Source organism: Fistularia commersonii, chromosome 8, assembly GCF_037954325.1.
Source record: "Fistularia commersonii isolate RoL2024-O1a breed Wild chromosome 8, RoL_Fcom_v1.0, whole genome shotgun sequence".
Lineage (NCBI taxonomy): Eukaryota > Metazoa > Chordata > Actinopteri > Syngnathiformes > Fistulariidae > Fistularia > Fistularia commersonii.
Window position 1 is genome coordinate 5,269,397 of NC_141291.1, and position 27,294 is coordinate 5,296,690.

The following is a 27,294-nucleotide window of genomic DNA, read 5'->3' on the forward strand; positions in this document are numbered from 1 at the left end:
GTACAAGAAAAGGTTTCTAGTTGTCCGGTTGGACGGTCACTTCAGATGGAGCTGCGAGCTCCGTTGGGGGTCAGGGGTCAAGAAAATACAGCAAGCGCAGCAAAAACACACATTTTTGATATTAAAACAACCACATACACACACAGTGTTGTTGTTGTTTCCAGGACATTTTTTAACTTACGTAAAGGCACAAAGAGGAATTCCACTGCTGCTTTTCTTGCAAATTTCCCAGCATATTTTAAGGTCGCTCGTCCGGTTGCCATGCCGACGTGGAGACGTGGCATCCTCCCGAACGTCTGATTTGAACCGTCGACCCGATCGGGATTTGGGATGGACATCTTGGCTTCGAACGGCAAATGCGTCGCCGTGACGACAAAGACGAAACCAACAGTGGAAACAGAAGTCCTTTAATAGCATGGAAACATTGCAATCATATCAGGAATAAACACTGCTTTTACTTCTTTCTTGCAAAATAGCTAAAATAGGAAAATAGATTATAAAAAAATGGCATTAGAAAATTTTCAAGCGGTGCCTCCTGTAAGTAAAAAAAAAAAAAAAAAGAAGCCAGCTGTCAATCATTAGGGGGCGGGGCTTAAAGTAGCTGTAACTGATCAGATCTTTTATTTATAAACTTGTAAATTTCATCTGTTTCAGTTCACGAGTATATTCTGGAGGCTGAAAAGGGAATTAGTTGAATGATAAACATCAGTTACTAAATAAAAAACAGTTCTTTTTTCCTCTCTTTGTTATTAATTCTAATAATGATAATACTCACATGGTCTCATCCATCTGCAAACGCTTCAGTGCAAGAATCTAAAATGATATTCTTTCCCTTGATTTAAATGTTTGCTGCTGCTCGACATCAACCGGCAATTATATCGAGGAAAACATGCCGCTTTTTAACCTTTGAAAAAAAATAAAAATAAAAAATAAAAACACTTTATTAACTGTTAATTAACAGAGCTGGGTGCTATGTTCCCCCCCCCCCCCCCAAAAAAAAAACAAAAATACAACTATTTTTGATGGTGTTTAGCTTGGTGCAGGAAGTGCTGTGCAGGTGGTTGAACGTGTCAGTCAGTCATAAAAATCCTAAAAGTATTTCAGTGTTTGGATATTAAAAAAAAAAAAAATACAAAGCACTTTGTTATATATTTGGCACGGTGAAAATTTAGGATTAAAATTATCGGCCAATCAGGAGACCTGGTTCTGGGCCACCGCCCCCGACTCCAGCAAGGCAGCGATGGCGTCGTCGCCGTAGGACAGCGTGTCCCGCAGCACCTGGACGGTGTGTTGACCAATCAGAGGAGGCGGTGTCGGCTTGGCGGCGGCGAAGCTGCTGAATCGGACGGCCGGACCTGCGGGACCAAAAAAAAAAAAAAACACGTGAGTTTGTCCTAAAAATGTTTGCGCTTCCTGTGAACGCGCCGCAGCATCTCGCTGCCCGATGGATAGAATGATATTTGAATGCATCGTCTTAGCTGGAAAGGAAAGATGGGCGGGAAGGAAAGGAAGGACTTAGGAAAGGAAATGAGACCAAAGGTAGAAAGGAAACATGAGGAAGTAAAGAAGGAGAAAGGCGGCAGGCAAAGGGTTAAGAGAGGAAGCAAGGAAGAGAGGAAGCGAGGAAGAAAGGAAGGAAAGGAAATTAGTCCAAAGATGGAAAGGAAATATTGGAGGGAGAAAAGAAGGAGAAAGGCAGCAAGCAAGGGGTTAAGAGAGGAAGGAAGGAAGGAAGGAAGGAAGGAAGGAAGGAAAAGAAATTAGATCAAAGATGGAAAAGAAGTATTGGGGGAAGTAAAGGAGAAAGGCAGCAAGTAAGGAGTTAAGGAAGGAAGGAAGGAAGGAAGGAAGGAAGGAAGGAAGGAAGGAAGGAAGGAAGGAAGGAAGGAAATGAGACCAAAGGTGGAAAGGAAATATTGGAGGAGGAAAAGAAGAAGAAAGACAGCAAGCAAGGAGTTAAGAAAGGAAGGAAAGAAGGAAAGAAGGAAGGAAGGAAGGAAGGAAGGAAAGGAAATGAGATCAAAAATGGAAAAGAAGTATTGGGGGAAGTAAAGGGGAAAGGCAGCAAGTAAGGAGTTAAGTAAGTAAGGAAGGAAGGAAGGAAGGAAGAAAGGATTGAAGGAAGGAAGGAAGGAAATGAGGCAAAAGATGGAAAGGAAATATTGGAGGAAGTAAAGGAGAAAGGGAGCAAGCAAGGAGTTCAGAAAGGAAAGAAGGAAGGAAGGAAGGATTGAAGGAAGGAAGGAAGGAAAGGAAATGAGACCAAAGGAAATATATGACCAAGTAAAGAAAGAGAAAGGCGGGAAGCAAGGAGTTAAGAAAGGAAGGAAGGATGAAAGATGTCAAGGAGGAGAGAGGGCAAGAAAAGGAAGAAGGAAGGAAGGAAGGGAAGGAAAAAAGCAACAGTAGAAAGGAAATATGAGGAAGTAAAGGAGAAGGTGGCAGGAAAGGGGTGAAGAAAGGAAACAGGAGAGGAAAGAAAGTCAGAAATAAAGAAGGAATAAAGGAAGGAAGAAAGGAAAGGATAAAGAGAGAGGGTGAAAAGAGGAAATAAGTGAGGAAGGAGAAAGGCAGTAGGCAAGGGGTTGAGATAGGAAGGGAAGGAAGCAAGGAGAGAAGGGAGGAAGGAAGGAAGGACACAAAGAAGAAAGACAGCAGGTTGAAAGAGAAATGAGGATAGGAAGAAGGGAAGATGGGAAAAAAAAGAAAAAAGGTGTAAAGATAAGTGAGGAAGAATGAGAAGCAAAGTGAGCGAGGGGTTAAGAAAGGAAGGAACAGAAGAAAGATCTAAAAGAGGAAAGAAAATAAGAAATAAGGATGGAAGGAAGGAAGGAAGCGAGGAAGGAAGCGAGGAAGGAATCGACCGAGGGAACAAACAATTTATTTTAGGAAACAATCAGCTGTTCTTATTAAAGAGCAGCACTAATGAGCTGAACTCTCACAGTTCTCTGAGCGTGTGTGTGTGTGTTTGTGCGTTTCAGATACAACGCCAACACGTGCATGGTTGCAAAAGCACGTGTGTGTGTCTGTGTGTGTGTGTGTGTGTGTGTGTGTGTGTGTGTGTGCGCCTGTTTTCATGAATGACTGACCATCCTGACCCCATTAAGGACCTGTTTCCACCTTCCATGAATGAAGTGTGTGTGTGTATTTGTGTGCATGCGAGTGTGTGTGCATGTGTTTTTCGATGAGGTCGTCAGGGACAATTAATTAAACAATGGGATTATGTAATCCCTCTATTCATCCGCCGCATTTCTTGGATTCTTCACCCGTCTGTGGAGCGAAGGAGCTCCAGGACCTCGGCGGGTCCAGGAGACGAGTGGAAGACCAGTGGAAAACACCTGTACCTGCTCTCCAGTGTCTGTATATATATATGTATATGGCATATATATGTGTGTATATATATATATATACATATGTCTATTTATACACAGGATATATAGACATTTTTTTTTAATTTTAATGAAAATAAATAAAACAGACTAAATAAAAGCACATATAGTTTTAAAATATAATAACTGAGCCAAACTCGAGTAGTAATAATCAGAAAAAAAATAAAATAAAAAGTGAAAATTACTATAAGAAATGATAGCTGGAGGATGTCGCTGTGCCCGCGTGTCTTAAAAAGTAAAAACATTTGAATTGAATTTTTTTTAAGTAAAATGATAATTAAAAAAGCGATTTCGAATTTCAATAATATTGAATTAATAATAAAATGGTTAATGACTACAAGAATTAACAGTAAGGGGATGTTGTAGCTAGATTTGAATTGAAGAAAACAATTGACGAAACATTTCTGGGGGTAAAATAAAAAAAATAATGAAAGCACAGAAAAAAGCAACTTCTTTCAAATTGACATATAAATGTCATAACCTTAAGACCACCAAAACAGACTAAATAAGGCCACATATTTGAATATGAATACTAATAAATTATCGAGTGATAAAAAATAAGCTCACGGACTATTAAGAGAATGTTATAATTCCAAATTGAAACCAAATAATATTTAATTAAAGTCACAAATATAGTTGAATATATATAATGTAATTGCTGACAAAAAATTAGTCATAAATAACATAAATAAGTTAAAATAAGCAATGACAATGAGAAGTAACAGTGAGGGGATACTGTCGAAAAGTAAAGAAATAAACAAAACAAAACAAAGACATTGAGAAGAAAATATTCAGAAACATATTCCAAATTAAAATGAAATAATACTGACTGAAGACCACATGAGACTGAATAAATAAAGCCAAATACAGTATATATTTGAATAGTCATTCATTTTAAATATGTATATAATAACTAACCAAATTAATAGTTGTAATTAGAAAAAATTTGAAACAAACAAAGAAAAACACAAATAAATAAATATCCAAAAACTAAGAATGGACAGCTCCCCTTGGCCTAAAAAGTAAAAGTTAAATTGAAAAAAATGTATTTTCAAAAAAGTAGAATAAATAAATATAACGGACAATTAATAGAAAAAAAATGGAATATCATTCCAAATGAAAATAAAAATTCAGAAAAAAAAACAACAAGAATTGAGAATTAAAAATCAAGCTGTATAACAATTTAAAATAAGACATCCCTGCAGGGTTTAGATGGACCGCCTCACGCCGGGATCAACAGCGAAGGGGTTAGGGGGTCCTTATTTAGTTTTTAATTGTCACGTGGGCGGAGCCAGTAGTGCCGCCTCGGCGTGAAACCCCAGGTGTGATTTTGTTCCACGAGCTCCAGAAATGAGATTCGACCGGGGAGAAAATTATATTTATACTAATATTAGCACTACGACTAGTAGTATTTCCTCCGGTTTCGGCGGGGCCTCCTCACCGCTTCCTGCTCGGGCCCTAATTACTTCATACATTCCGGGTTCACTCGCTCCAGCGCCGCCCTCGGGACAAACCTAATCTTTTAATTTCATTAATGAGGACTTTTTGTTCGCGGCTCTGTCGGGAAGAATGTGGCGTTCGGGGAGGCGGGGGCGGCGAAGGCAGATGATATGCGCGGCACGTTTTCGTGCTCGTCGTGCCGCCCCAGGTCCAAACAACGTGCAAAAAAACAAAAAAAAAAACAGAAAAGCTGGCAAGAGGAAGTGCATCTTGTGTGATTGTATGTGTGTGTGTGTTCAGGTTGGTGTGTGTGTGCTGCAGGTACTCTAAGTGCACCCGCTAAGTGCGTTCAGGCTGGTATACATATGTGTGTGTGTGTGTGTGTGTGTGTGTGTGCGACCCAGTGTCATGTTTGTGTGAGGGTATGGGCTGATTTCTGTTTATTTATTTGTCTTATATATGTGTCTTTGAGTGTTTAACTTGTGTGGGTGTGGGTGTGTGTATGGTGTGTGTGTGTGTGTGTGTGTGTGACCTAGTGTTTTACCCATGTTTGTGTGAGGGTGCGTGCTGATTTCTGTTTGTTTATGTGTCTTTTATGAGTGTGTTTGAGTGTTTAGCCCACGTATGAGTGTGTGTGTGTGTGTGTGTGTGTGTGTGTGTGTGTGTGATATGTGTATGCTTGTGTGTGCCTGTGAGTGCGTCAGTGTGTTGTTTGGTGTATGTGAGGGTGTGTGCTGGTACGTCTGTGTGTTTATGTGCTCTTAATGTGTGTTTGGGTTATTGTTTGATCAGTGTGTGTTTGTGCTAGAACATTAAATTGTGTGTTTGTGTCCTTTGTGTGTGTGTGTCATGTGTTTGTCTGGGCCGACGTGCGGCCCATGTGTGCGGTGCCAGTTTGTGTCTACGTGTGCGAGTGTGTGCCAGTGTGTGTATGTTGGTGTGTGTCTGTGCATGCATGTGTGAAATCAGCGGTGCTTCCTGTTGATCGCCGTCCTTCCCTCTGAAATGAAAGGAGGCAAACAGCAGCTTCCTCTTCACTCTCCCACAAACGGTTTGGTGACGTGCTACAAATCAACTTTTCAAGTAAAAACACTCTTTTATCCTTTTTTCTCATCATTTCTTCATCCACTTCCTGCCCATACTAGTTTTCCCGCACAGAGGGCTGCAAGGGGCCAATCACAGTTCTCACTGGGCAAAAGGGGCGGGGCTAAACAGGATAGGCCACCTGTCAACCACAGGTCCACACACACATACACACACATATATATACATATATATAAATATGTATGGAGACATCCTACCATTAACCCTCTCATCACACCCACAAACACTTTTGATGTCAATGAACCTGTGTGTGTGTGTGTGTGTGTGTGTGTGTGCTCACCAGACACAGCGATGCGCCCCGCGGTTGGATGTTCCATCTCCTGGATGAGCTCATTGTGTTTCACCTGCAAACAGCCAAAGTGCCACTTGGTATTAAAAGCTCTTTATTCATTCCCTTCATGTTTTCGCTTGAGTCTCGGCTGGCCATGCTTTCGCTCATTCATTTAACATTTTCACATAATTGTTTCTTATTTTTTAATCTTTCTGCCAGGACTTTTTTTTCCTTTATTAAAAAATACATGAAAACTAAATGTGAGAACATTTTCTACCATTTTTTGCAGACAGTTCGGCAGTGATTTGCAGGCAACCTTGACTTCCATCAGGAAAACAGATTAAATTTGGATTTCAAATTCTGACATTTCGTCATTTTTTTTTTTTCCACTTAATGACTAAGCGCTCTCAAACTCTTGAGCTGAGAGGCACAACATCAGTGGAAAGCTGCTTTGAGCAGCAGCCATCGATGTTACTTGGGGACATGACCTAGCATGACCGCACATAGACTCCTTTGCTAAGGTATATGTTAAGCTAAGGCATATGCTAAGGTGTGGCATTTGTTAAGGTTAGCCCTCAGTTAAGCTAAGGCATATGTTAAGGTGTGGCATTTGTTAAGGTTAGCCCTCAGTTAAGCTAAGGCATATGTTAAGGTGTGGTATGTGTTAAAGTTAGCTCTAGGTTAGGGTAAGGTATATGTTAAGGTGTGGCATGTGTTCAAGTTAGCCCTCGGTTAAGCTAAGGTATATGTTAAGGTGTGGCATGTGTTTAGGTTAGCCCTAGGTTAAGCTAAGGTATATCTTAAGGTGTGGCATGTGTTTAGGTTAGCCACAGGTTAAGCTAAGGTATATGTTAAGGTGGGGCATGTGTTAAGGTTTAACCTAGGTTAAGCTAAGGTATATGTTTAGGAGGAGTACGTGTTAAGATTAGCCATATATTATGCTAAGGTGTGGGTTAAGGTAAGAGATACATTAAACAAGGTGTATGTTATGGAAAGGCATATGGAGGAATATGTTAAGATAAGGCCTGTGTTAAGGTTAGCCACATGTTAAGCTAAGGAATATATATATAATGGTTTGGCATATGCTTAGACGTAGGGATATGTTAAGCTAAGGTATATATTAATGTGAGGCATATGTTAAGCTGAAGTGTATATTATATAAGTTAGGTGTACATTATGGGAAGGTATTTGTAATGGTTAGCCATATGTTAAGAATGGGGGATATGTTTAGGTCAGGCCAACATGTAGCTACGGTGCATATGAAAGAGAAGAATACGTTAAGCTAAGGTATACATCAAGGTGAGGCATACGTCAAACTAGGCTGTATGTTATGGAAAGGAATATGGAGGAATATGTTAAGATAAGGCATGTGTTAAGGTTAGCCACATGTTAAGCTAAGGAATATATATAATGGTTAGGCATATGATTAGATAGAGAGATATGTTAATCTAAGGTATATATTAATGTGAGGCATATGTTAAGCTGAAATGTATATTACAGAAAAAGGCAAATGCTAAGATAAGGAATATGTTAAGGTAAGACATATGTTAAGAATGAAGCATCTGTTAAAGTTAGGAATATTTTAAGATAAAGTGTAATACGAGGTAAGGCATGTCTGATGGTGAGACACATTGAAGGTAAGAAAATTTAAGATAAGGTAAACATTATTGTAATGCTTTTCTTAGGACTGAGTGATATGTTAAATAATGTATATATTGGAAAGGCATACATTAAGATAAGACATATATTATGGCATATTTCAAGGTAAGGCCAATATATTTACTATGCTTGAATACAATGAATGGGTACAAAATTGATACAAAATCCCCCCCCAATAACCCAACATCAACCACCTTTACCTTTATATAAATACACAAAAATGGGCGCAGACACACAAACATACACACCGAACGGACACACACACACACAAAGTACTCCGTGCCTTCAGATACAAACCCTCCATTTTTTTTACCCCAATTTATTTTTTGAGGTTGTATCCGAGTCGGCTTTTAAAGGTTATTACATGCCACGACACACAAATTGTGGGTCAAAGGTCAAAGGTCACGTAAACATCCTTCTTCCCAGTGTCATCGCTTGAAGCATGTCCTGACTAGAGGTGTTTTTTCAGATTCTTCAATTCACTGTCGCACTGGCCAAGCGCTCCGATCCTCCGCTCACTGGCATATGATGCGCAGCGTGTCGGTGTGTGATGTGTGTTTGGGTGTGTGTGTGTGTGTGTGTGTGCGCGAGCATGTGTTTGATGTGGGTGCCACCATGTCCTGATGTACGGGGTGTATTCGATTGATGTGTGTGCCAATGTCCACGTCGTGATGTGCAAAGTGTGTGTGTGTGTGTGTGTGTGTCATGCTGTAACGGTATGATTGCATTCATGTGTGTGTGTGTGTGTGTAATCCTATCTGCTTGTTATGCAGGGTATCATTACATCCATATGGCCGTCACATAAACAGGACCAGAGCTCAGAGCTCCAACGCAATTTTGTTTCCATCAGTTTTTCCTTCGCTCCGAAATTGAATAAAATCAAATAAACTGAATGACGGATTCCAAATAAGGCGGTGGGATCTAGCTGTGGAGCCAATCACAGCTGACGTTGGGCCAGAGGCGGGGCTTAACCTGGACGGGTCAGCTATCACTCACAGGGCCACATGTAGAGGTAAGCATTCATACTCAAGAGACTTCAATGAAAACGCTGACTGCTTTTTGACGGTTGGAAGAAGACGGAGAACCTGGAGAGCAACGCAGGCAGGAAAACATAAAAAATAACAAAGCAGGAGAATATTTGGAGAACGTGGGTAGGGAAACCTGGAGAGACCTCAGGCACTTCATTGTAGTTGATAGATTGGACGATGTGGTCTAACTACGAAGGCCTCTACATGCTCCGCAAGAACTTCCTGCTGCCCTGGTTTGGAAATCTGGACGCGTCATCTTGGCGAAACCTTCTTCTCGCTGGGTATTCGAGAACTAATGTGTGATTGGTTGGGAAATTGAAGGGGTTGTGACTAAGGAGAAAAGTCAAAAAGCCATTTGCGCTTTTCTGCTTGAGAAGTTTGATGAAGTGACACGGCCCGGAGGAAATCTGTCCTTCTCCTCAGCCTTTAGCCTATAAAAAAGCTGCCGCAGCGCGACCACCTGCTGCCCTCAAGAGGCACCACAGCACTGGATTACGTAAAAAAGGAGTTGAGTTTACGATAAAATAAATGTGTAAACCCGATGTTCGCCGAGGACGAAAAGCCTCCCCCAAAGTTCTCGGGTGTAATAAATGTACCTATTGCAGGTTGACTCTAACTCAACAGAATGAGGACACGCAGTCAGGGGTGTGTCCATCATTCACTTGACCGCATCCACGCCATTTACCGTGATCCTGGCCTTTGGCGCCCCCTATTGGCCGCCCGCTCGCACTCGCATTTTAAAAATTAATTCATTACGCTTTGCTATAACGGGAGTCAAATTCTGATACCTGATGGCTTCTTTCACTCGGCGTGGCCCAAATCCACATGTTTAGAATGGGAAACTGACACACACACACACACACACACACACACACACACACACACACACAATGATGTTTCAACAAGTCTATCAGAAACCAGCCACTGCGACATGTGGTGTGTGTTAACTTGTCAATGTTATTGATCTGGCTTCACCTGCCTGACATGTGAGCTTGGGGTGCGCGCATGCCCGTGCGCACATGTGTGTGTGTGTGTGTGTGTGGGTGTGTGTGAGAGTGTAACCACAGTTAGTCCGTAGGAAGTTACCGGCCCTGATCAAAAAGCGCTCTTTGTGTTTTGCGTTTTTTCTTCCACGTGCCTGGTCTTCCTCCTCACTTCCTGTTTGCCTCCTCTCTTCTTCACTTCACTTTCTTCCTCTTTCTCTTACACCCGTCCCTCCCCCCGTCCATCAACACGTTCAGACACTCATTCTAAACAGACCGGAAGTTAGAAATTATTTTTTGGGTGGACTACAGGTCAATCGTGGCTGACAGCTGGTGGGGACAGAGGCGGGGCTTAACCTGGACCGGCCAGCTGTCGATCTCAGACACACAAACATCCAAATATTCACCTACGAACAACGTAGATCCCTTCTTGAACCCGAAAGCTGTTTTTGGAACATGGAGAGCCCGAACGATGTCGTGACTTTTATGCGACTTCTTTTCTGTGGCATCAGACACTGGAACCCACTGAACCCACTTTCATTGAGGCGGATGTTGACGCGATGCCTTCACCGGGCAGTCGGAGGGAAATCAGAACGCAACTTTGTCAGTTTGTGACGTTTTCTGACGTCCCCGAACCTGAAACTGAAAGATTTCAGACACAGAAGTTCTAAGAACCGTCCAACTCGAACTTTGCTCCAGGAGCAAGTCCCCGACAAGGGGAACCTTTTAGTTTTGCATCCACGCAGGCAGTAAGGGACGGCGGTAGGGACGGTAAGACGCAAGCATACCTTGCGATTCATAAAAACCACCGACTATCGGATGGATTCAAGTGGTTCTATTTCTCCCTGTGCTTTATCGGAAAGTGAAAAACCCTGCGTTAGCTGACTGTTCTTATTTTTGCCGAAATGTTGTCGTTCAGACGCAAGTCCAGGAAATCGGAACATGTCAGACCTCTTCATTGGTCCATTGCTGACCTGTTCTGAGGAGGAGTGACCATAGCGGTTGTTAGTATTTATGTATAGCGGTTATTATAGGAGTTCCCGTGGAAGCATGAACAGACCCTGTCTTGGAGCGGGAGCTAAAATGTTTCTGGGAACTGAAGTCCCTGGTTCCTATGCTGAATGAATGCACCAAGAAACGGCCACATTCCTGGAAAGGTCTAGGAACTGCAAAATATTCCTACAATGGGGAAGTGGCTCCCACAGAAGCTCGGCCGTGGCTGCATCCCAAATCTCCTGACCGTCAAAAGCTCTGGGTTTCGACCCCGATCAAAGAGGACGAGGTCGTTTCAGTGTTCCGGGGAAATCCGTCGGAGCTCGAAAGACAGAGGAATAAAATAGACGATATACAATGTTCTGGGGCGTCACAGCGGCGCAGTGGTTAGCGCTTCGGCCTCACGAAGGACTCTGGTTCGAGTTCGCATGTTCTCCAGTTTCCTCCCGCGGTCCAAAAACATGCAGCAGGTTAATTGGAAGAAAAATCGGCGAGAATCGCCCCGAATGATTGAGTGAACCCCGCCTCTTGCCCTACGACAGCTGGGACGGGCTCCAGAATCCTCCCGCGACCCTGAGTGCAGGACGGATGATGGACGGATAAAATGCTCTGGGTGACGAAACATCCGAAAAATACCACGAACGGCCACGGATAACGTGCGTAGGACCGTTGACACGAAACACAAACGTTTCCTAGTCAAGGTCGATATAAAACGCTCCCAAACCGGCTCCTAATCGTCAGATACGAGCAGAGCTCCGCACGAATCCCTCCATCTCCTCCTCCACGACCGAGGCGGCCTCAGATGATGACTTCTTCACCCTTCTCCATGCTCTTCCATCTCGCCTCCTCCTCCTCCTCCTCCTCCCGATCACTCGTTATTCCGAGTCTTTGAAGCGAGCTGTGGCGCAGCGCGAAAGCCGACTAACCAGCACCCACGGGAGCCGTTCGGGGCCCGCTGTTACATCACGTTACGGCAACATCAAGGCGAGGAGGCGTGCAGCCAAGATGTGTGTGAAGATCTGAGGTTGCCTGAACCTGCTGCTCTCGGTTTGACCTCCGCTATCAAAGCGGCTTCTGAGTATCGCGGCGTTTTCATGCTTGTGAAGTGTCGGAGCGCTTCTTTTCTTTTCTTTTTTTTCTTCTTCTTCTTCTTCGCTCCCCCCCCTTCCGTGTATGAGCACTTAATAGGGTTTCTAGATGTGTTGCATAAAAGCCGCAGCCTGGATTTTAAAGGTCCCGGGTGACATGAATAATGCTCTTCATCATGATCCTCCCAACGCGCGTGTTTTAGTTAGGAAAATATTTATCTCTGCCTTTTGAAGAGAAAAGCAGCGACGCGTCTGACAAACATGAGGAGTCATGACTTCCGGGTTCTCACGCCTCCCGCCGACGCTGTCGTTTCCTTCCCGTCTGGATGTTTGGCCGTCAAGTTTGACTTGAGTTTGACTCGCGGTGGGGAAAAAAAAAAAAAAAAACGCGCATCCCGCGTCGATCCTCTTTCGTGTAATTGGATTACTCGGCGAAAATTTGGTTGTAGAAACTGCCGACACGGGTCGCGTCCTCCTCGTGTTTGCTTTTGTCTCAGACTCGGGCGTCCCATCGTGAGACGCTCCGGCATCGTCATCGTCATGAGAGCCGGACAGATGAGACCTCCGCTGACCCCATTTCCCGATTCCGCCGACGTCAACAATAGGGAGGCGAGGTCTCGGCGCTCGATGGATTTTCAAGGGTTCTGGAAAATTCCGAGACTGAGAAACACTCCTCTCGTGGCGACGTGGACCGAGCCAGAGGAGGCCCTGCCTGCGGAACCCAAGTTCAAAAAGCAAGATTACAAAAGAGGTAACTGTTTAGTTTAGCTTGCAGATTGTAACCCCGGTAACCCTGGTCGATTGCTGACTCAGATTTACACTTGAATAAACTTTTTAATTATCTGGCAGAAGCTCTTTTTAAAGATGTATTCATCATTCCAGATGTCATTTATTTAATTGTTTCTTGATATTTTTTTAATGCAACCATTTTTTTTTTTAATTGAGGTTGTTAGGGAAAGGAAATTAAGAGTCAGGTCATATCAGAGATGCTGTGCTAACCCTATTTATCAATTAACGATAAGCTAATGAGTTGATCAGAAGATAAAAATCCTGCAGGTGTTACACGCCTCCATCACAGATGGTGTCTATTTCCCGGCGACAAACCCGCCATTGTTTGCGTTTCGACAGGATCTCCTGTTTGTGATTTGGCCTCCCTCCATTCCCACCGCAAACTCCTTCGTAACCAAACCCACCTGTGCATTTGCATGGCGGGCGGCGAGCGGAGCGCGGGTTTACATCCCGGCCCTCTGAAACGGGCCGGCGAGAGGCACGGGTGTGGTTTTCCGCGTAGGTGGAGGGATCTCGTAAAGGTAAATAAACAATCCCAGATTTGATTTTGCGATTGTATGCAGACGACACCACGCTTTGTAGTGTCAACGGATCAGAGTTAAGAAGAGGGGAAAATAAATGTTCACTGATGATTTCACTCGGCTTGTATGTAACGCATGTGGATCAATCCCGGAGGAAACGAAATCTCATCTATGGCTTCCCATTGGTTGAGTTTTAAAATAGAAGCTGAAGTTTTAAAATGTCACGTGACAACTAAATCTCAGATTGATCGATGAACCAACCCCATGGCCTAGCGGTTGGCTAACACTGCTAGCCCGGTGCATTCAATGTCTGTTTCTATCGGCACGTTTCTTGGATCACACAAAGGAACGAGACCTATCTGATCCGTTGTTGCCATGGTTGCAACGGCACTGACAAATCGAAATTTGGGCAACCTTTGAGCCTTCGTAGAAAATCCATCCCACACAAACCACCTGGGTTCTTTCCGTGGGAGCACAAGCTAGCTGCGATCGAGATGCTTCCCAAGCTAGCTAACAGGCTAGGTAGGACTGAATCATTCAAGTTTGATGACATATTACCGGAAGTTTTAGAACAAATGCAGCGGTAAAAGTGTCAAATATGGGAATATCAGCATCGAAGTGCTGAATCTAAAGATAAAATAAAAAAATGCAAATAGAGAAACTGAGATCTGCATTAAGGTTGGATGTGAACATTTACTTTGAACTTATGTATCCTACATCTTATATATAGCATAGTCACGCTGATCTTATTTAAAGGATTCAAGACGGGCGGGACATCGTGGAAGTACAACTTCGGGGTGGAATAACACTTCAGACCGGCTCGGGTACGACAGCAACCGGAACATAAAAGACAAAGATGGAGCAGAAGAACTAAGGTTTACCTGCAAACCGTCAGTCGGCTCCGTGTCAATGTTCTACCGGTCAACACCGGTTCTACATTTTGACGGACATCCCGCCTCTCAAATCCCCCCGCGGTCGCCATCTCCATCAAAAAGCGCAAACTAACTGATCCTGATACAAATGGCATCATACAGGAGGCCTGGCGGAGCCTTACTAATGAACGCATTTCCCTTGCGCTGATTGACAGATGAGCCGGTTTCCCCGGAGACGCCTCCGGGAACAAGTAGGGTGTCATCCCTTCTGACCAAGATCTGATCAAGGTCATTGATCCTGGAGGTCAGAGGTCAACGCGTTGCTGCCAACAAATTTCAGGGGGATTGAAGTGTACAGAAAAAATAGATGACGTAGTCATTTCACCCAACTCACATTTTTTGACTGTGTCTTACATGGAGACGACAGGGTTTTTTTGGGAATGGCGCTAATGCCGGTTTAGGGCCGTGCAGGACTCTTGGCGCTGGTGGCGAACGACACACCCTGTGGAAATGACAGCCTCGCTGGAACAAAGGGTTTAACGGCGGTAATAATGAGGGTTCTCAGTTTAAAAGTGCACAACAACTGGGACATCCGGTGGTTACAACACAAACCACAGTGACCCCGGTCTCTCATTCTGTCTGCAAACATTTCCTGTCCTTATCTCCACTATCAATATCAAGGAAAAGACGACACACACACACACACACACACACACACACACACACACACACACAAGCGACGACACATCAAAGATGGTAGTGGTGGGACACATGAAACACCAAAAGCCTCACAAGTGAAAATAAGCCGACATTGAGGACAAAGACATTTAGTGGTAAACAAGGAGGTCCAGGGTCTGTTCTAAAGAACAATAGTGTGTGTGTGTGTGTGTGTGTGTGTGTGTGTGTGTGAGAGTATGTGCAGGAGAGAGATAGAGAGAGAAGTGGGACGTCTGGTGTGAGGAATGTGTTTCGAACGGAAAAGTTGCCCACATGAAGATAAAACAGGGGGAAAGTTAATGTGTGTGTGTGTGTGTCTGTGTGTGTGTGTGTGTGTGTGTCGCAGCAGCTGTGATCCAGGTGTGTGGGGCCAACCAGGACGTCCCACCAGCAGGGGGCCCTTCAGGTGTCACCGCTGTGATTCTAAGCATAAGCGTTTTTTGTTTTTTTTCTAATCCCTGAAGCAGGACTTGCAGGCTTGCCTACATTTCCCAGAATGCCTTTTGAAGACGGCTCCAAAAAAATGTATGTACATTCTATCCGATCTTTCTTCGCGCTAGAACGTCACCGCCAGACGGAAAACGATCAGCTCAAAAGAGCGTGCCATGATAGGGTGACAATTCTGACGGGATATCCGCATGCTAACAGTGGCAGAGGGAGGCCGCCGCCGGCGTTAGCATCCCCTGGATGGCGGGATTAGCGGTCGGCGCTTGTCGCGTAAACGTTCTCCGTCTGGGTTCTGTTCCGCGGAGGGAAAACAAACCCCGTCCCTGGCGAACGCCATTAGGAGTTTAACAAAACCGCAGGATGACACTGGGGATAATTGACTCCAGACCCCGGAGCGTCGGGGAGTTTGATTCAGCAAACTCGCGTCCTTAAATGAGCGTAGCGGTCAGCTATCACGGCTTTACAATGATGGGGATGATGGTTTTAGTGCTCTTGGGCCGGGATGACATCAGATAATTCAAATGGAAAAGAAAATTGCGCCGCTTTTAAAAACGGGCTATCAAACGATATTAAAAAAAAGTCACCTGTTCGTTTTGGAAATTTGAGATTCGATTGGCGGGGATTGGTCACATGACCGTCGCCCCACCACCTGTTCTGACCTCCCGACCAGTGACGGCGCCATTCGCCGCAAAATCTGAGGTGGAGGCTCGGAAAGAACAAAGAGAGAGGAAGAGGGGAGGGGGGAGGATAACCACAGGCCAGTGGATTTTTATGAATCAGAGCTGAAGCTATAAATGTTTATGACACCAGAAAATTGCTGGTTGTGTGTTTATTTACCATATGTCCATGGTGAACACGCGCACACACACACACACACACACACACATACATAGATAGAGCCCGCTGGCTGCGTCTCCTTGTTTCAAGCTGTTGTCGGCTTGCAGGTGTGTGCCGTTGTGTTTCCGAACCAGCGCCCCTCGCCGTCCGGGCGTTGATTTTCAAGAACGGGAAGGTCGCGCCCTGATCTGGACCTGGACGCTTCCTGCTTTGTGAAAGCGGGCGGCGGAAAAACGACGCCCCCTAACGGCGTCGGCCTCCACAAAGCCCGGGTTGTGAGGACAGAGGGCAGCCTGGGCTCACTGCATTTGGCCGCTATTTTGGTTTTGTTTGTTTGTTTGCTCGAATAACTGACAGGTGTGATCAAAGGCTTCCGATATCGACCAAACCCGCGGCTCGTTAGCATATTTCGGTTACATCAAACGGCTACAGAGAATTTCCCCCAAAAATAACATCTGACACGCCAGCGGCGACTTATTTTTCGGACGCGTCTTTTGTCCGATCCCGGCCATCGGCCATCTGCTTCCTGCAAGTGTCACCATTTAATTGGACGAGCCCTCGCCCTCCTCCGACCCCCCTCCTCCTCGTCTCCATGGGAAAGTATGCAGACACATTTTGATTTCATTAAGGCCCACGAGCCGAGCTATATTCGGCGCATTCCCGTTCCGGCGTGAGGGGAGGTGAGGTGAGGCGCTTGACAGCTCCCCCCCCTTGGTCCGGACCTACAGGAAATATACCGCTCGTGTTTTTGCAAGGGGCCGTCACGACAGGCGGCTGAAGCTCCTTTGGCCTCTTCCCGCTTCTGTTGCCCCTCGCATGTTTCCGCGCGCGACCGGCGACGTCATCATCTTGAACGAATGAGGAAAAGCGAACGGGTTCCCGTGTATCCGTCCGACGTAGCCAAGACAGAAGGTATCACGCAGAAGAACCGGAGGAATTCTCCGATGGCCGAGCCAGACGACTGATTTCTGCCCAACGTGGGCGGAGCGCTGAGACACCGGAGACGCCGGATTAAAGGCCTGGATGGGAGTCTCGGCGAAGATCACGGGTTCCAGACGGCGGAGGATTCTATCTTCTTCAAGCACCAAAGGAAAAGCCGCCACGTTTATAATTGGTTTCAGTTGTTCCAAAGCCTCCGAGGGCAGAGGACAGTTTCTCAGCCGCTACTGAAAGTTTATTGGGACATTAGCACGCGGAGTCGGAGGGGGCGGCGAGCAGAATACATTTGTGTGAACGGGAGGAACCCAAGTGGAGGCTGCAAGGAGTGGAGACAAAGAAGGTGGTGGAGTTTAAGTGCTTTGGGTCAACAGTCCGGAGCAGTGGAGAGGACAGGAAACAAGTGCAAGCGGGTTGGGACGATGGGGAAAAACATCAGGTGTAACAAAAGAGTATCAGGAATGTAGAGCAAGGAAGTGGAGCCAGGGATGGTGTCTGGTATCGAGGCAGCGAGGGAAAAAAGACGGGAGGCGGCAGGGAGGAAGTTGAGGAGGTTCTGTTTGGGAGTGAGGATGGGGAATGAGTCAATCACGTGTTCGGGACGGCACGTGTTCGATGTTCTGGACGTAAAGTCAGACTGAGATAGTTTGGAGTTGGACAGAGGAGGGATGGTGAAGATTTGGGTCGAAGGAACGTTGGACCTGCCAGGCAGGAGGTCTGGAGGAAGATCTGAGGGGTTGATGGATGAAAGGAAAGAGGACATGAAGTAAGTAGGTGTGAGTGAAGTGGATACAGAGAATAGGGTTAGATGGAGGATACTGAGGCACGGTAGCGACCCCTGAAGAGAGCAGCCAAAAGAAGAAGAAGAATGAGAGAAAAAAAAATCTGAATACTTCTGGACCAAAGTCAAAGGTAGCAATGGAGAGATTAGAGTGACGCTAGTGAGAAGGAAACCAAAGAATTGGCTTAAATTGAGCTAGAAGTCAGACTTCTGCAACTGCAACGAACCCAAAGAATACCAGGAGGCACCTCGAGAAAGACCCCGGGGTTCTCCAGAAGCGGAGGTAGCTTAGCCCTTTCCTTGCTTTGGGCTCATACTGGATTAGATACGAGATCCGCCGAGGGTCGGACGGCGGGCGCTCGGGAAAACAAGTGCAAGGCGTCTGACGGGGGCTCGGTGAGTCATCCGGCAGAGATCTACTCTGTCCTCCAGTGAACTGCTGACATCTGGATCGGATAGGGGCTAATAAGACCGGAGAGTATCTGGGAAACACTGCTAAGACGGAGAGGCGGGGCGAGCCGGCGGAGGGATCTGAATGGATTCCGGTCCGCTGGAACTTTCTTTACTACTTGTTTATTATTTTCTAAAAACGGCGCAAACGAGCAGAGGCGTCTTTGCCAGAAAGGAAAACACAGTGTCAAAAACGCCGCCGATGGCTGACAAAACAGCGGGACCTCCAACGACAATCCGGCCGTCTTGTTTGATTCTGTTGGACGTGAGCGCCGGAGCCGCTGTTGACTCTCCCAGGCACTTATCGCGCTCCTAAAACAAAGTTTTCCCCGAGAACCCGTAACCCGACGCAGGGTTTTAAACAAACAGGGGCCAACGAGGTGACCCGAAGAAGAAAACCATCCAAAGCAACTTCAGATAGCGCCAAAAGAATACAAGACTGTTTTTGATTTCGGCGACGGCGGATGAGAACGCTCGGAAAACGCCGGGTTCCGTCGGGCCAGAAAGCTGGACGTGAAACTGAACCCCGCCAGAGATTCTAATCCCAATCCATGTTTTGAAGGGGAGGATTTAAAAACGACACCCAAATTATTTGTACTTTAGCAGTCCGTCTTTTGCCAAGAGAAATGGCTGATTCTCTTTTTTAGTCTCTTTTATTTCTATTTTTTGGACAATTCTCAGCTACGCTTTGAGATGTTCTTGATCGTTGGGTCTTCCTGTTTTCGCCGACAGGTTCACTTTGTGATACAAATAAATAAATAGCGAGGATTCGGGGGAAAAAAATTAAACATCCCAGGCGGTTTTGAACAAAAGGTCGGGTCGGCGACGAAGACGCCTCCCAGGGGTTGAACATGGACGCGTCAGCTGTCAATCACAAGGCCAAGACATCATCCACTGTCTTATTCCCAGGCGCAAAAGAACCAAGGCAGGAAAAATATGGCTAGAATACCAGATATGAAGCATGTTTCAAAATGCCGGAGAACCTTCTTAAGCTGCAACTCAGTCCAAAACACTTTCTAATAGAAGATTAAAACCCCAGGTGACAAGGAACTTCTCAACAACACCGATGAAGGTCACACTGGGGTATGAAATAGCAACAAAAGAGATGTTTAATACACTTTGGAAGGTGTTATTATTCATTCAGTCACTCATCCTGATCCTGCACTTGTGGTCGAGGGAGGCTTGAGCTGATGGTGAGAGACACTCATACAGATGTTCAACAATTCATCCTCTCATTTGCACATTAAGGTAATTATGCATCTCTGATCAACCTGCTACATGTTTTTGGACTGTAACTGCAAACCAGACAAACAGGCATGCAGGATCCTTTTGGAATCCAACCATGACCTTCAGGCTCTGGGGCAAAGGCGCTAATCCCTGCGCTTTTGCGCCGCCCAGAATCATTATTCACTTGAGATTTTCCTGCTGGTGATTTGCTCGTACTCAAGTATCCGCCCTCTTTACGAGGAGGGGTTGTAGCTCCGAACCGCGGACGGGATGGCGCCCTGAGGTCGGCGGAGCCCGAGCGGAACCGAAGTCGAAGTCTTCCTTGGCACCGGACGCCCTGTTCCCTCTTCAGGGTAAAAAGAAGCCGGGTGTTTTCTTTTTTTTTTTTTTTTGTTTCTTTTTTTAATATCCGAGGACACTCTCGTCTCAATTACCTCCCTGGATAACGCCGGCTCTCGGGGTGTGCGGTGAAGGAGAACACCGCCGCTGGAATGTCTCTCGAATGGAAAACCAATCGGGACTGTCAGATTTTCATCTCAGCTCTTTGACGCAAACTCAATTAAATTTTTTTTTTTTTTTTTTTTGGCTCATTTCCTCAAGCTAATGTTTATTTTCTCAAACGAAAGGCCTTCTCCGGGATTTCATTACGGGACTCAACGGATGACGTTGAGACTTTGTGGGACGGTAAATAAATATCCTTTGAGGTTTTTGTTTAGTTCCCCCCGTCAAAAATTCATATATCGCGGTCTTGTCCTGGCGTCCCCCTCCCTCACGGGGCGGCGGCCGAACCTCAGAGCCAGCGCGTGGAAAAGCCATCAGGCGCGTCCGCGGCAATCGGCGAAGGGAGTGGGAGGAGGAAGTGACGGCGCGGAGCGAGGGTCACGTAAGGGAACAGCTGTCTGCCGGGACATCTGGGGAAGTGAGAGGCCGCTTTGACGATGTCCAGGTTCTCAGGGCGGGGACGTGGACGGAAATGCCGTGCGTGGGTTTCGCATCCGCGACGACAGTCAAGACGCCGTTCCCCCGGCGCCCCGAGTGGATCTGTGACCCGCCGACCCCCCGAGCGGTGGGCTGGTGTAAATATTACTGGATGTCTCTCGGAGACGGCGGAATCGCTCTTGGGCAGGTCTGAGAAATGTCCGGCTTCAAACGGGAACTTTTTATTCTTATATTCTCACATGCGGTAGTAAGGGACCACCCGCTGCGACGCGAGCGTCTGCGATGTGCATATGAAGCGCCGCCGCAAAGAAAAGGAAGACACGGACGACATGGAGAGCCGAGTCTCCACAGCATTTGCGCTCTGCACGGCGTAAATAATGATCGCAGACGATCAGGTGGGTCGGGGTGTTTTTATTTTCTCCGTGTGTCGCTTTGCCTTGTGAAGAACCCGCCATTAACTAACTCCGGACTTATTCTGACCAAAATGTCCCGGTACTGCTTTGAGCCCCTGTGCCATCGCAGGCCACATCTTTGTCCATCCATTTTTTGCAGTCGACCAGTGACCAAGATTGTTTTTTAAAAAATGTCGCTCTACATTCTGCGAGGCGTATGTGCTACTGGGCGCAGCGTATCCCACCAATCACCAATCATCAACTACATCATTTAGGTTTCTTTGGATCGGGAAAAAGACCTCAGAACAGGAGCTAAAACGGTTCTAGGCACCGATGTTGATTATCCAGGGTTCCTTTCGTGAACGCACAAAGAGTCCTAAAATGGTTTGTCCAAATCTTCTTGTCGTGGCAACTGGACTGAAATTTCTTCACTTGAAGACATTTCAGCCCCTCGTCATAACAAGCCATCATAACCTACAGCCGCCCCAAAACCTGGCAGTTACATTTAGACACTCCCCAAAGGTTATTGGAACTGGAGAACCTTCTCAGATGAGCGGTGAAACATCTTCCAGTGAAGAAATTCAAGTCCAGTAGCCACGACAGGAAGAGTTCGACAAGAATTTACCAAGACCTGAATGAATGAGACATCCTAAAAACACTTCAAGGACCTGCAACTCCTTACAAGTGTAAAAGCAACTAAAAGCACTGAAAACTTGAACTTAGAAGTTCTTTTTTTGTCCAACAAAGTCTTACAGTTTCATCCAGAGAGAAGTTTTGTCCAAAAAAGTTGCTAAGGTTTATACGGAATTTCAAACAAAAAGGTTTGTGCTTTTCGTTCGGAAAGTACTTTCCTGAAGGGTACTTGGACAATAACTAGTATCCCAATAACGCTGGATACACGACTTGACACCGAACCCCATTGGTTCTTTCAGTTGTGCTGAGGTGAGGGCGCGGCTGGCGACCGTTTTGACTAAATCAAAATCAATTACTGAGAAGGACCAGGCCAACATGCCCTCCGGGTGGCTCAGGATGACTTAGGTAATCATTTGGAGGTTTTTATCCAGTCTCTGGCCGATTCCTCGGGGGATCTTTTTTTTTTTTTGGCAATAAATATTTTTATAGTGTGCAGGTCCGCGACTCGGCAGCGGGAGAAAATGAATATAAATCTAGCGATGGCTGCCCTTGTGTATCGTCATGTCAGAAGCCGCTGATCTAAGGGCCCCCGATGAACGCCATCAGGATCCACGGCTCATTGAGCAGCAGCCTGGGGGTCGGGAAACATGACGGAGGTCTGGAAACGCTGGGCTGGAGAACCTCGATTAATGCTCTCGCAGGCCGGAACCGTGAATTCGAGGCAAATTGAACACACACCGTGTGAAAACACCTTGCCAAATATCGGAAGGGGGCTTAGGGGTTTCGGGGGCGAGCGCTCCCCGATCATCCATCAGCTGTCGCCGGGATGAATACAGGACGCGCTTCTTCGGATGGAGCCGGGGGGAATAAATCCGTCATTCCATCCGGCGAATGATAAGAACTATTGGCCTCCGGAGAAGCAGCAGGTCGACCGCTGAGTGACTTTCAGGCATCGCGGCATGTGAGGAAGGAAGGGACGAACATCCGTGAGTTTCGGGGACAAAGGAAACCAAAAATAAAACTTTTCATAAAAAGAATCAAAGACCTCTCATGGAAATGGAGAAAGACGAGTTAGCAGGGAATTACGAAGGGAATTTATCTTCTCCTGGGGAAAGCGGCTGTTGGGTACGTGGACTTCAGTGTCATTTGAACGGTCGGTTTCCGCAGCCTGAGGACAACCTCTTGGGTTCGGGACACGCGGTGCTCTGGACAAGAACCCGTTTCAGAATCTGCCTGAGGTCAGCCTAAGAACTGTCTAGGTCAACTTTGGTTCCCCTCCTCCAAGGGAGGCGTCTAGTTCTGCAAGCAGTAAAAGGGACGACGGTCAGGACAGGTGTGGCGCAAGTATCTGCGACATTCACCATAAGCCCGGCACTCAAAAACATACCAAGGGGAGGAAGAGGAAGGACATGAGTACAACATGGAGAGGAAAAGTCAGATGGGTTGAAGTCTTATTTTCTCCACGTGCCGTTTGCTAACTCCAAACTAATTTGGGCCAAAATGGTTATGTTCTACGGTGAGCCCTGGAAAGCCCTCTGTGGGGTAGCAGGTCAGAAGAGCCTAGACGAGCTTCATCGGTCCTTTCGTCGCTGATTCCATCCTTTGTCGCAAGAAAACAACTGACCAGTGGCCACAGTACTTTTTAAAAATGGCGCTCCGCGGTCCACTGGAAGTATCTGGTCTTGGCCGTGGCTTATGTCACCCGCCAACCATCAAGCACTTAGGTCATGGGCGTTCCCAGTGGACCGTAAAAAGACCCTGCCTCAGAGTAGGAGCTGAACCCCCCACTAAACAGTCAACTTCCTAAAAAGTTTCGAGGAGCCGCAAAAACTCCTCACAGTGAGAAAGTGGCGAAATCTGGACCTTGGAGGTACTTCTTTTGTTCAGAGCGTCTGACTTCTGTCCAACAAAGTCTTACAGTTTTAACCTTTAGAAAAAAAGTTTTGCCCAAAAAGTTGCAAAGGTGTATGTTGAATTTCAAAAAGGTTCGTTCGAGAGTCAGTCCTTTTTTTTTTTTTTCAAATCGGAAAGCACCTTCCTGTTGTATCCGTGGAAAGCAAAACAGTGTCCCTGGATACCCTCGTAAGACAGCGAGCCGTCCTCTGCGGCTGTTAATGCGCAGTCGAAAATCCGCCCTCCTTTGACAGGAAAACAGAAGCCAAAGATATCTCCGATGCCGTCGATCATCTTTTCGGTTGCCGCTTTCTTCCCGAGTAAAATCTCCGCCCCTGGAACCTCCTCGTGCAGACACTTATTTCTGACGATTTCATGGACTTGGCTTAATATGAATTCCTGGACTTTGGTTTCTAAATATTGGAAGTACATCTGTAAATATCTGCGAGCGAGTGAAGTTTTCCTTCTGTATTTGGTTCGTTCTCAGCCTTTTCATTGTACTGGCTGCCAAAAACGGGTTTAGGGCGCCTGTTTCACTCGAGGGTGCAGACCGAAAGCCTCGGGTTCCGGCGAGAACCTCCGGCCTCGGAGCAGGCAATGCTACGAACACGCCGGGATCGGTGTGTGAGGTGAGCCGACGTTATGTAATGTTTGCATCTGGTCTACGTCGGCGGGGTCGCGGCTTGTCGCTCGCAATCATCTCGGAGGCTTTTCAGCCGCTCCTTTTGCTGTCGGCGGCCGCACCGAGCCGGCCCGGAACCGTGGAAATCCGGTCGGAAAAATGAAAGACCCGGCCCGGGGTTCTGTGACATCACTGGAGGGCAGTGATAATCATGAAACCTAGCGTGGAGGGTGATTTATTGTGAGCGGCAGCGGGGATGGATCCGTACGGCAGGCGCCACCAGATTCGCTTGGATTTTAAATACAGCGGAAAAATAAGAGAGAGATCGCAAATGACGTCGGAACTTTTTGACAAGGATTATGACGAAGCAGGAATCCAACGGCTTCTCACGAGCTTTCGCAAAAGGGACCGGGGCGCTTCTATGAAATTTTCTGATTGGAGTTTGGTTGAGATCGGTTGTGTCGCTAGGCAACCCCAATATCAATTCAATAAAAACCCGCCCGTACCTTGACCTAGCCGGACACCGGGTGAAACCGTAACGGATCAGGACATGCATCCGGAGTCTACGAAGCTTTTTTAAAACTCGTCAAAACAAAGAGTGTAGTCTGACAACTGCAGCTGCGGGGCGACCGCAAGAGAGGAAACAAGAGACAGAAAAAAGTACCAATCAAGCTAATTCATAAAACAAAAATACCAATGTACCTTCCAAAATGCCACAGACAAAAAATTAATTTAAATATGAAATGACTCAATAATTAAATTCAAATTCCAAAAAAAAAAACAAAAATGAATGTAGATGTAGATTGATCGAATGTGCAAACATAGGCTATGTAGTTATTTTCCATTTTTTAATAGCATATAAGTTCAATTCTTGCAGCATGCACACTCAGTTTTGTGTACACAGATCAGTAAATGGCTTAGAATTAGATCGCGATCCTGAGTTCGTTTTGGTCGTCACGTCCAGGAGACGGGGACTAAACTAACGAAGAAGCGCGCCGTGTCGCATCGAATAGAACCGATGTCAAGCCAATATTTGTTTGTTTTTTTTATTTTTGAGTAAAAATGGCTCTCACACGATTTTCAAAGGTCACCCCGCACACCTGCTCTGACGTTATTACAAGTAACGAATCCGAACGATTTCTATTTTATCCAAACGTGTCGATTTAACGTTTTCCTCCCGCCGTCTTTTTTCGATTTCGACGTCCGCCGTTCCGCTCCGACCTTTTCCGTAAATAACCGTCAGGGACCCGATGTTCGTGAAAGCAATTTGTCAGCTCTGTCTTTCATTACCATTCCTACTCCGCTCCTCTGTCATTTTTCCTTTTTTTTTCGCCCGCCCAGCTCTTCATCTCCTCTACGGTTTCGAAGCGTCGAAGCTGTCACCGTCATTTTCAACCTTCTCTCGCTCTATTTCCCTCTCCCTCCCCGGAGTTCGGCGGCGACCGACCTCGCTTTTACGATTACAAACCCTCCGGTCCATGTATCTGTCATGTCGCCTGGGCAGCGGCCAGGTCTCTGCGAAAAAGTATCCGGCTAAATATGGCTTCAATATCCTGACTACTGGAGGTACGTTTGATTTATCCCAGCTGAAACCTAAACGGCCTCTGAAGTGGATGCCTCGCATAAATCAAGACGCTCTTTAGGGTGAAACCGCCCGCTTCTGGCGGCGAGACCGCCTCGCTAGGCGAGGAATCAAAGGGCTCCGCGGCCCGGCGGCTGGCATTTTAACCCGCAACCCTTTGTATGTTTTAAGGGAGCGATCCAGGAGCCGAACCGACTACAAAGGTCTTTCTTTCTTCCCCTTCGTCCGTTTCCAGAGGAATCGACAGCTCTGCCTTTTCCCCGTCTCTTCGCTCGAACCCCTAAATTAATCCCGGAGGTTTTTAAAAACCTCCAGAGAATCAACTCGAGAATTATTAGACGTTTTAGTGTAACCGCAGCTCATATCCTGTCTTTTCTTTCTCCGGATTTCGACCGATAACTCAAAATCGAGAGGTTTTTTTTTAACAGAAAAAGCAGTCTTCTCGCCGTTTCGGCTTTGCACGCACGTCCGAGAGGCGGGGGGATCTTGTATCGCTCCGCTTGTCGTCGGGTACACGCCGAGCTTTTGTAATTTTCAGAGCCTTCGGCCAAATGGCTTCTCAGGTACGGTTCGTTCGATTTTTTTTTTCTTTTTCCAACGGCGTGATGAAGCCGGTCGTCGCTGTAATGGCTTTCTCGGTTGTTCCGGAAAGCACCGACTTCCAGGGTTTGCGTTGTAGGAGGTGAGGACGGACACACCAGAGTCAAGATTACCAAAACGGTATCAATCGATCCGATTGACCAAATTAATGAGCCAAATTAAGCTTGTTATTAGTTCTAAAGCCTGTCTTTTGAAAAGCTTGGCGAATTGTCAAAACCCTACTATTATCTTATCTGATGAAGCTAATTTAACCCAAAGGGGATTCAGTAATTGACTTCGGTAATCTAAAACTAGCCATTCATCAGAAGACTTTGTAAAGATCGGTAAAGACGTGTGGAAAATGATCATCTAACGCCTGTTCACATCTAAAAAGAGAGAGTTTTTAGGGTTTCCCAAGACTTTACAAAGACTGAGAATCTTTCAGCATCACTATTCACACGACTACAACTAGATTCTACTAGCATTTTGCTACTACTAGCAGGTATTTGCAGAGCCTCTATTACGTGGTTGGGCAAACTTTTTAGCTCAGGGGCCGCATTGGCTTTTAAAATTTGACAGACGGGCCAGGTCAGCACAAGATACAGTAAATATCGGAAAAAAAAAAAAAAAAAAAAAAATGTTGATAGTACATATCAGACTCGTCTGACAGTTGCTTTGAAAATAAATCCAGCTTGGTTTTGAAGGCTCTGAAGTTTGCTTGCATTTCATGCACAAAGCAAAATTTTTTTTATCCTAGTAGCTTCACGTGCAGCTCATTCATGTGTCAGTATGTCCACAGTAAAGGTTAAATCACAAAGCCAATTGGTGTCATTCAGCTCAGGAAAATTCTCAAGTAGCTCCAAAAATGAAATCATCTCCTGTTTGAGCGCCCTTATTCATTGATCCAATCATTCATATCAAGGATGAATTCCGTAGCAGTCTTTGGCGGGCCGGATTAAAAAGACCGACGGGCCGGCTGTGGCCCGCGGGCCGTAGTTTGCCCACCTCTGCTCTATTATCTCAGTCCATCACTTTTCCTTCTCCACTCGATACGTCGGAGAGTTGACAATCGCAAGAGCCGGGCCGTTCTGCTCTCCACCATTCCCGTTCCCGTTCATCCCT

General features: G+C 46.1%; 1 protein-coding gene across 1 annotated transcript in view; it reads right to left on the reverse strand.

Moving 5' to 3' along the window:
- Positions 1 to 391: 391 nt before the first annotated feature.
- Positions 392 to 27,294, reverse strand: part of sugct (succinyl-CoA:glutarate-CoA transferase) — a 55,545-nt gene continuing 28,642 nt past the window's right edge. The window contains exons 13-14 of the mRNA XM_086150661.1: positions 6,214 to 6,277; positions 392 to 1,355 (exon numbers count right to left, since the gene is read on the reverse strand). Of these exons, the coding sequence (XP_086006787.1) occupies positions 1,192 to 1,355; positions 6,214 to 6,277 (228 nt within the window). The 3' untranslated portion in view covers positions 392 to 1,191. The remainder of the gene's footprint in view (positions 1,356 to 6,213; positions 6,278 to 27,294) is intronic.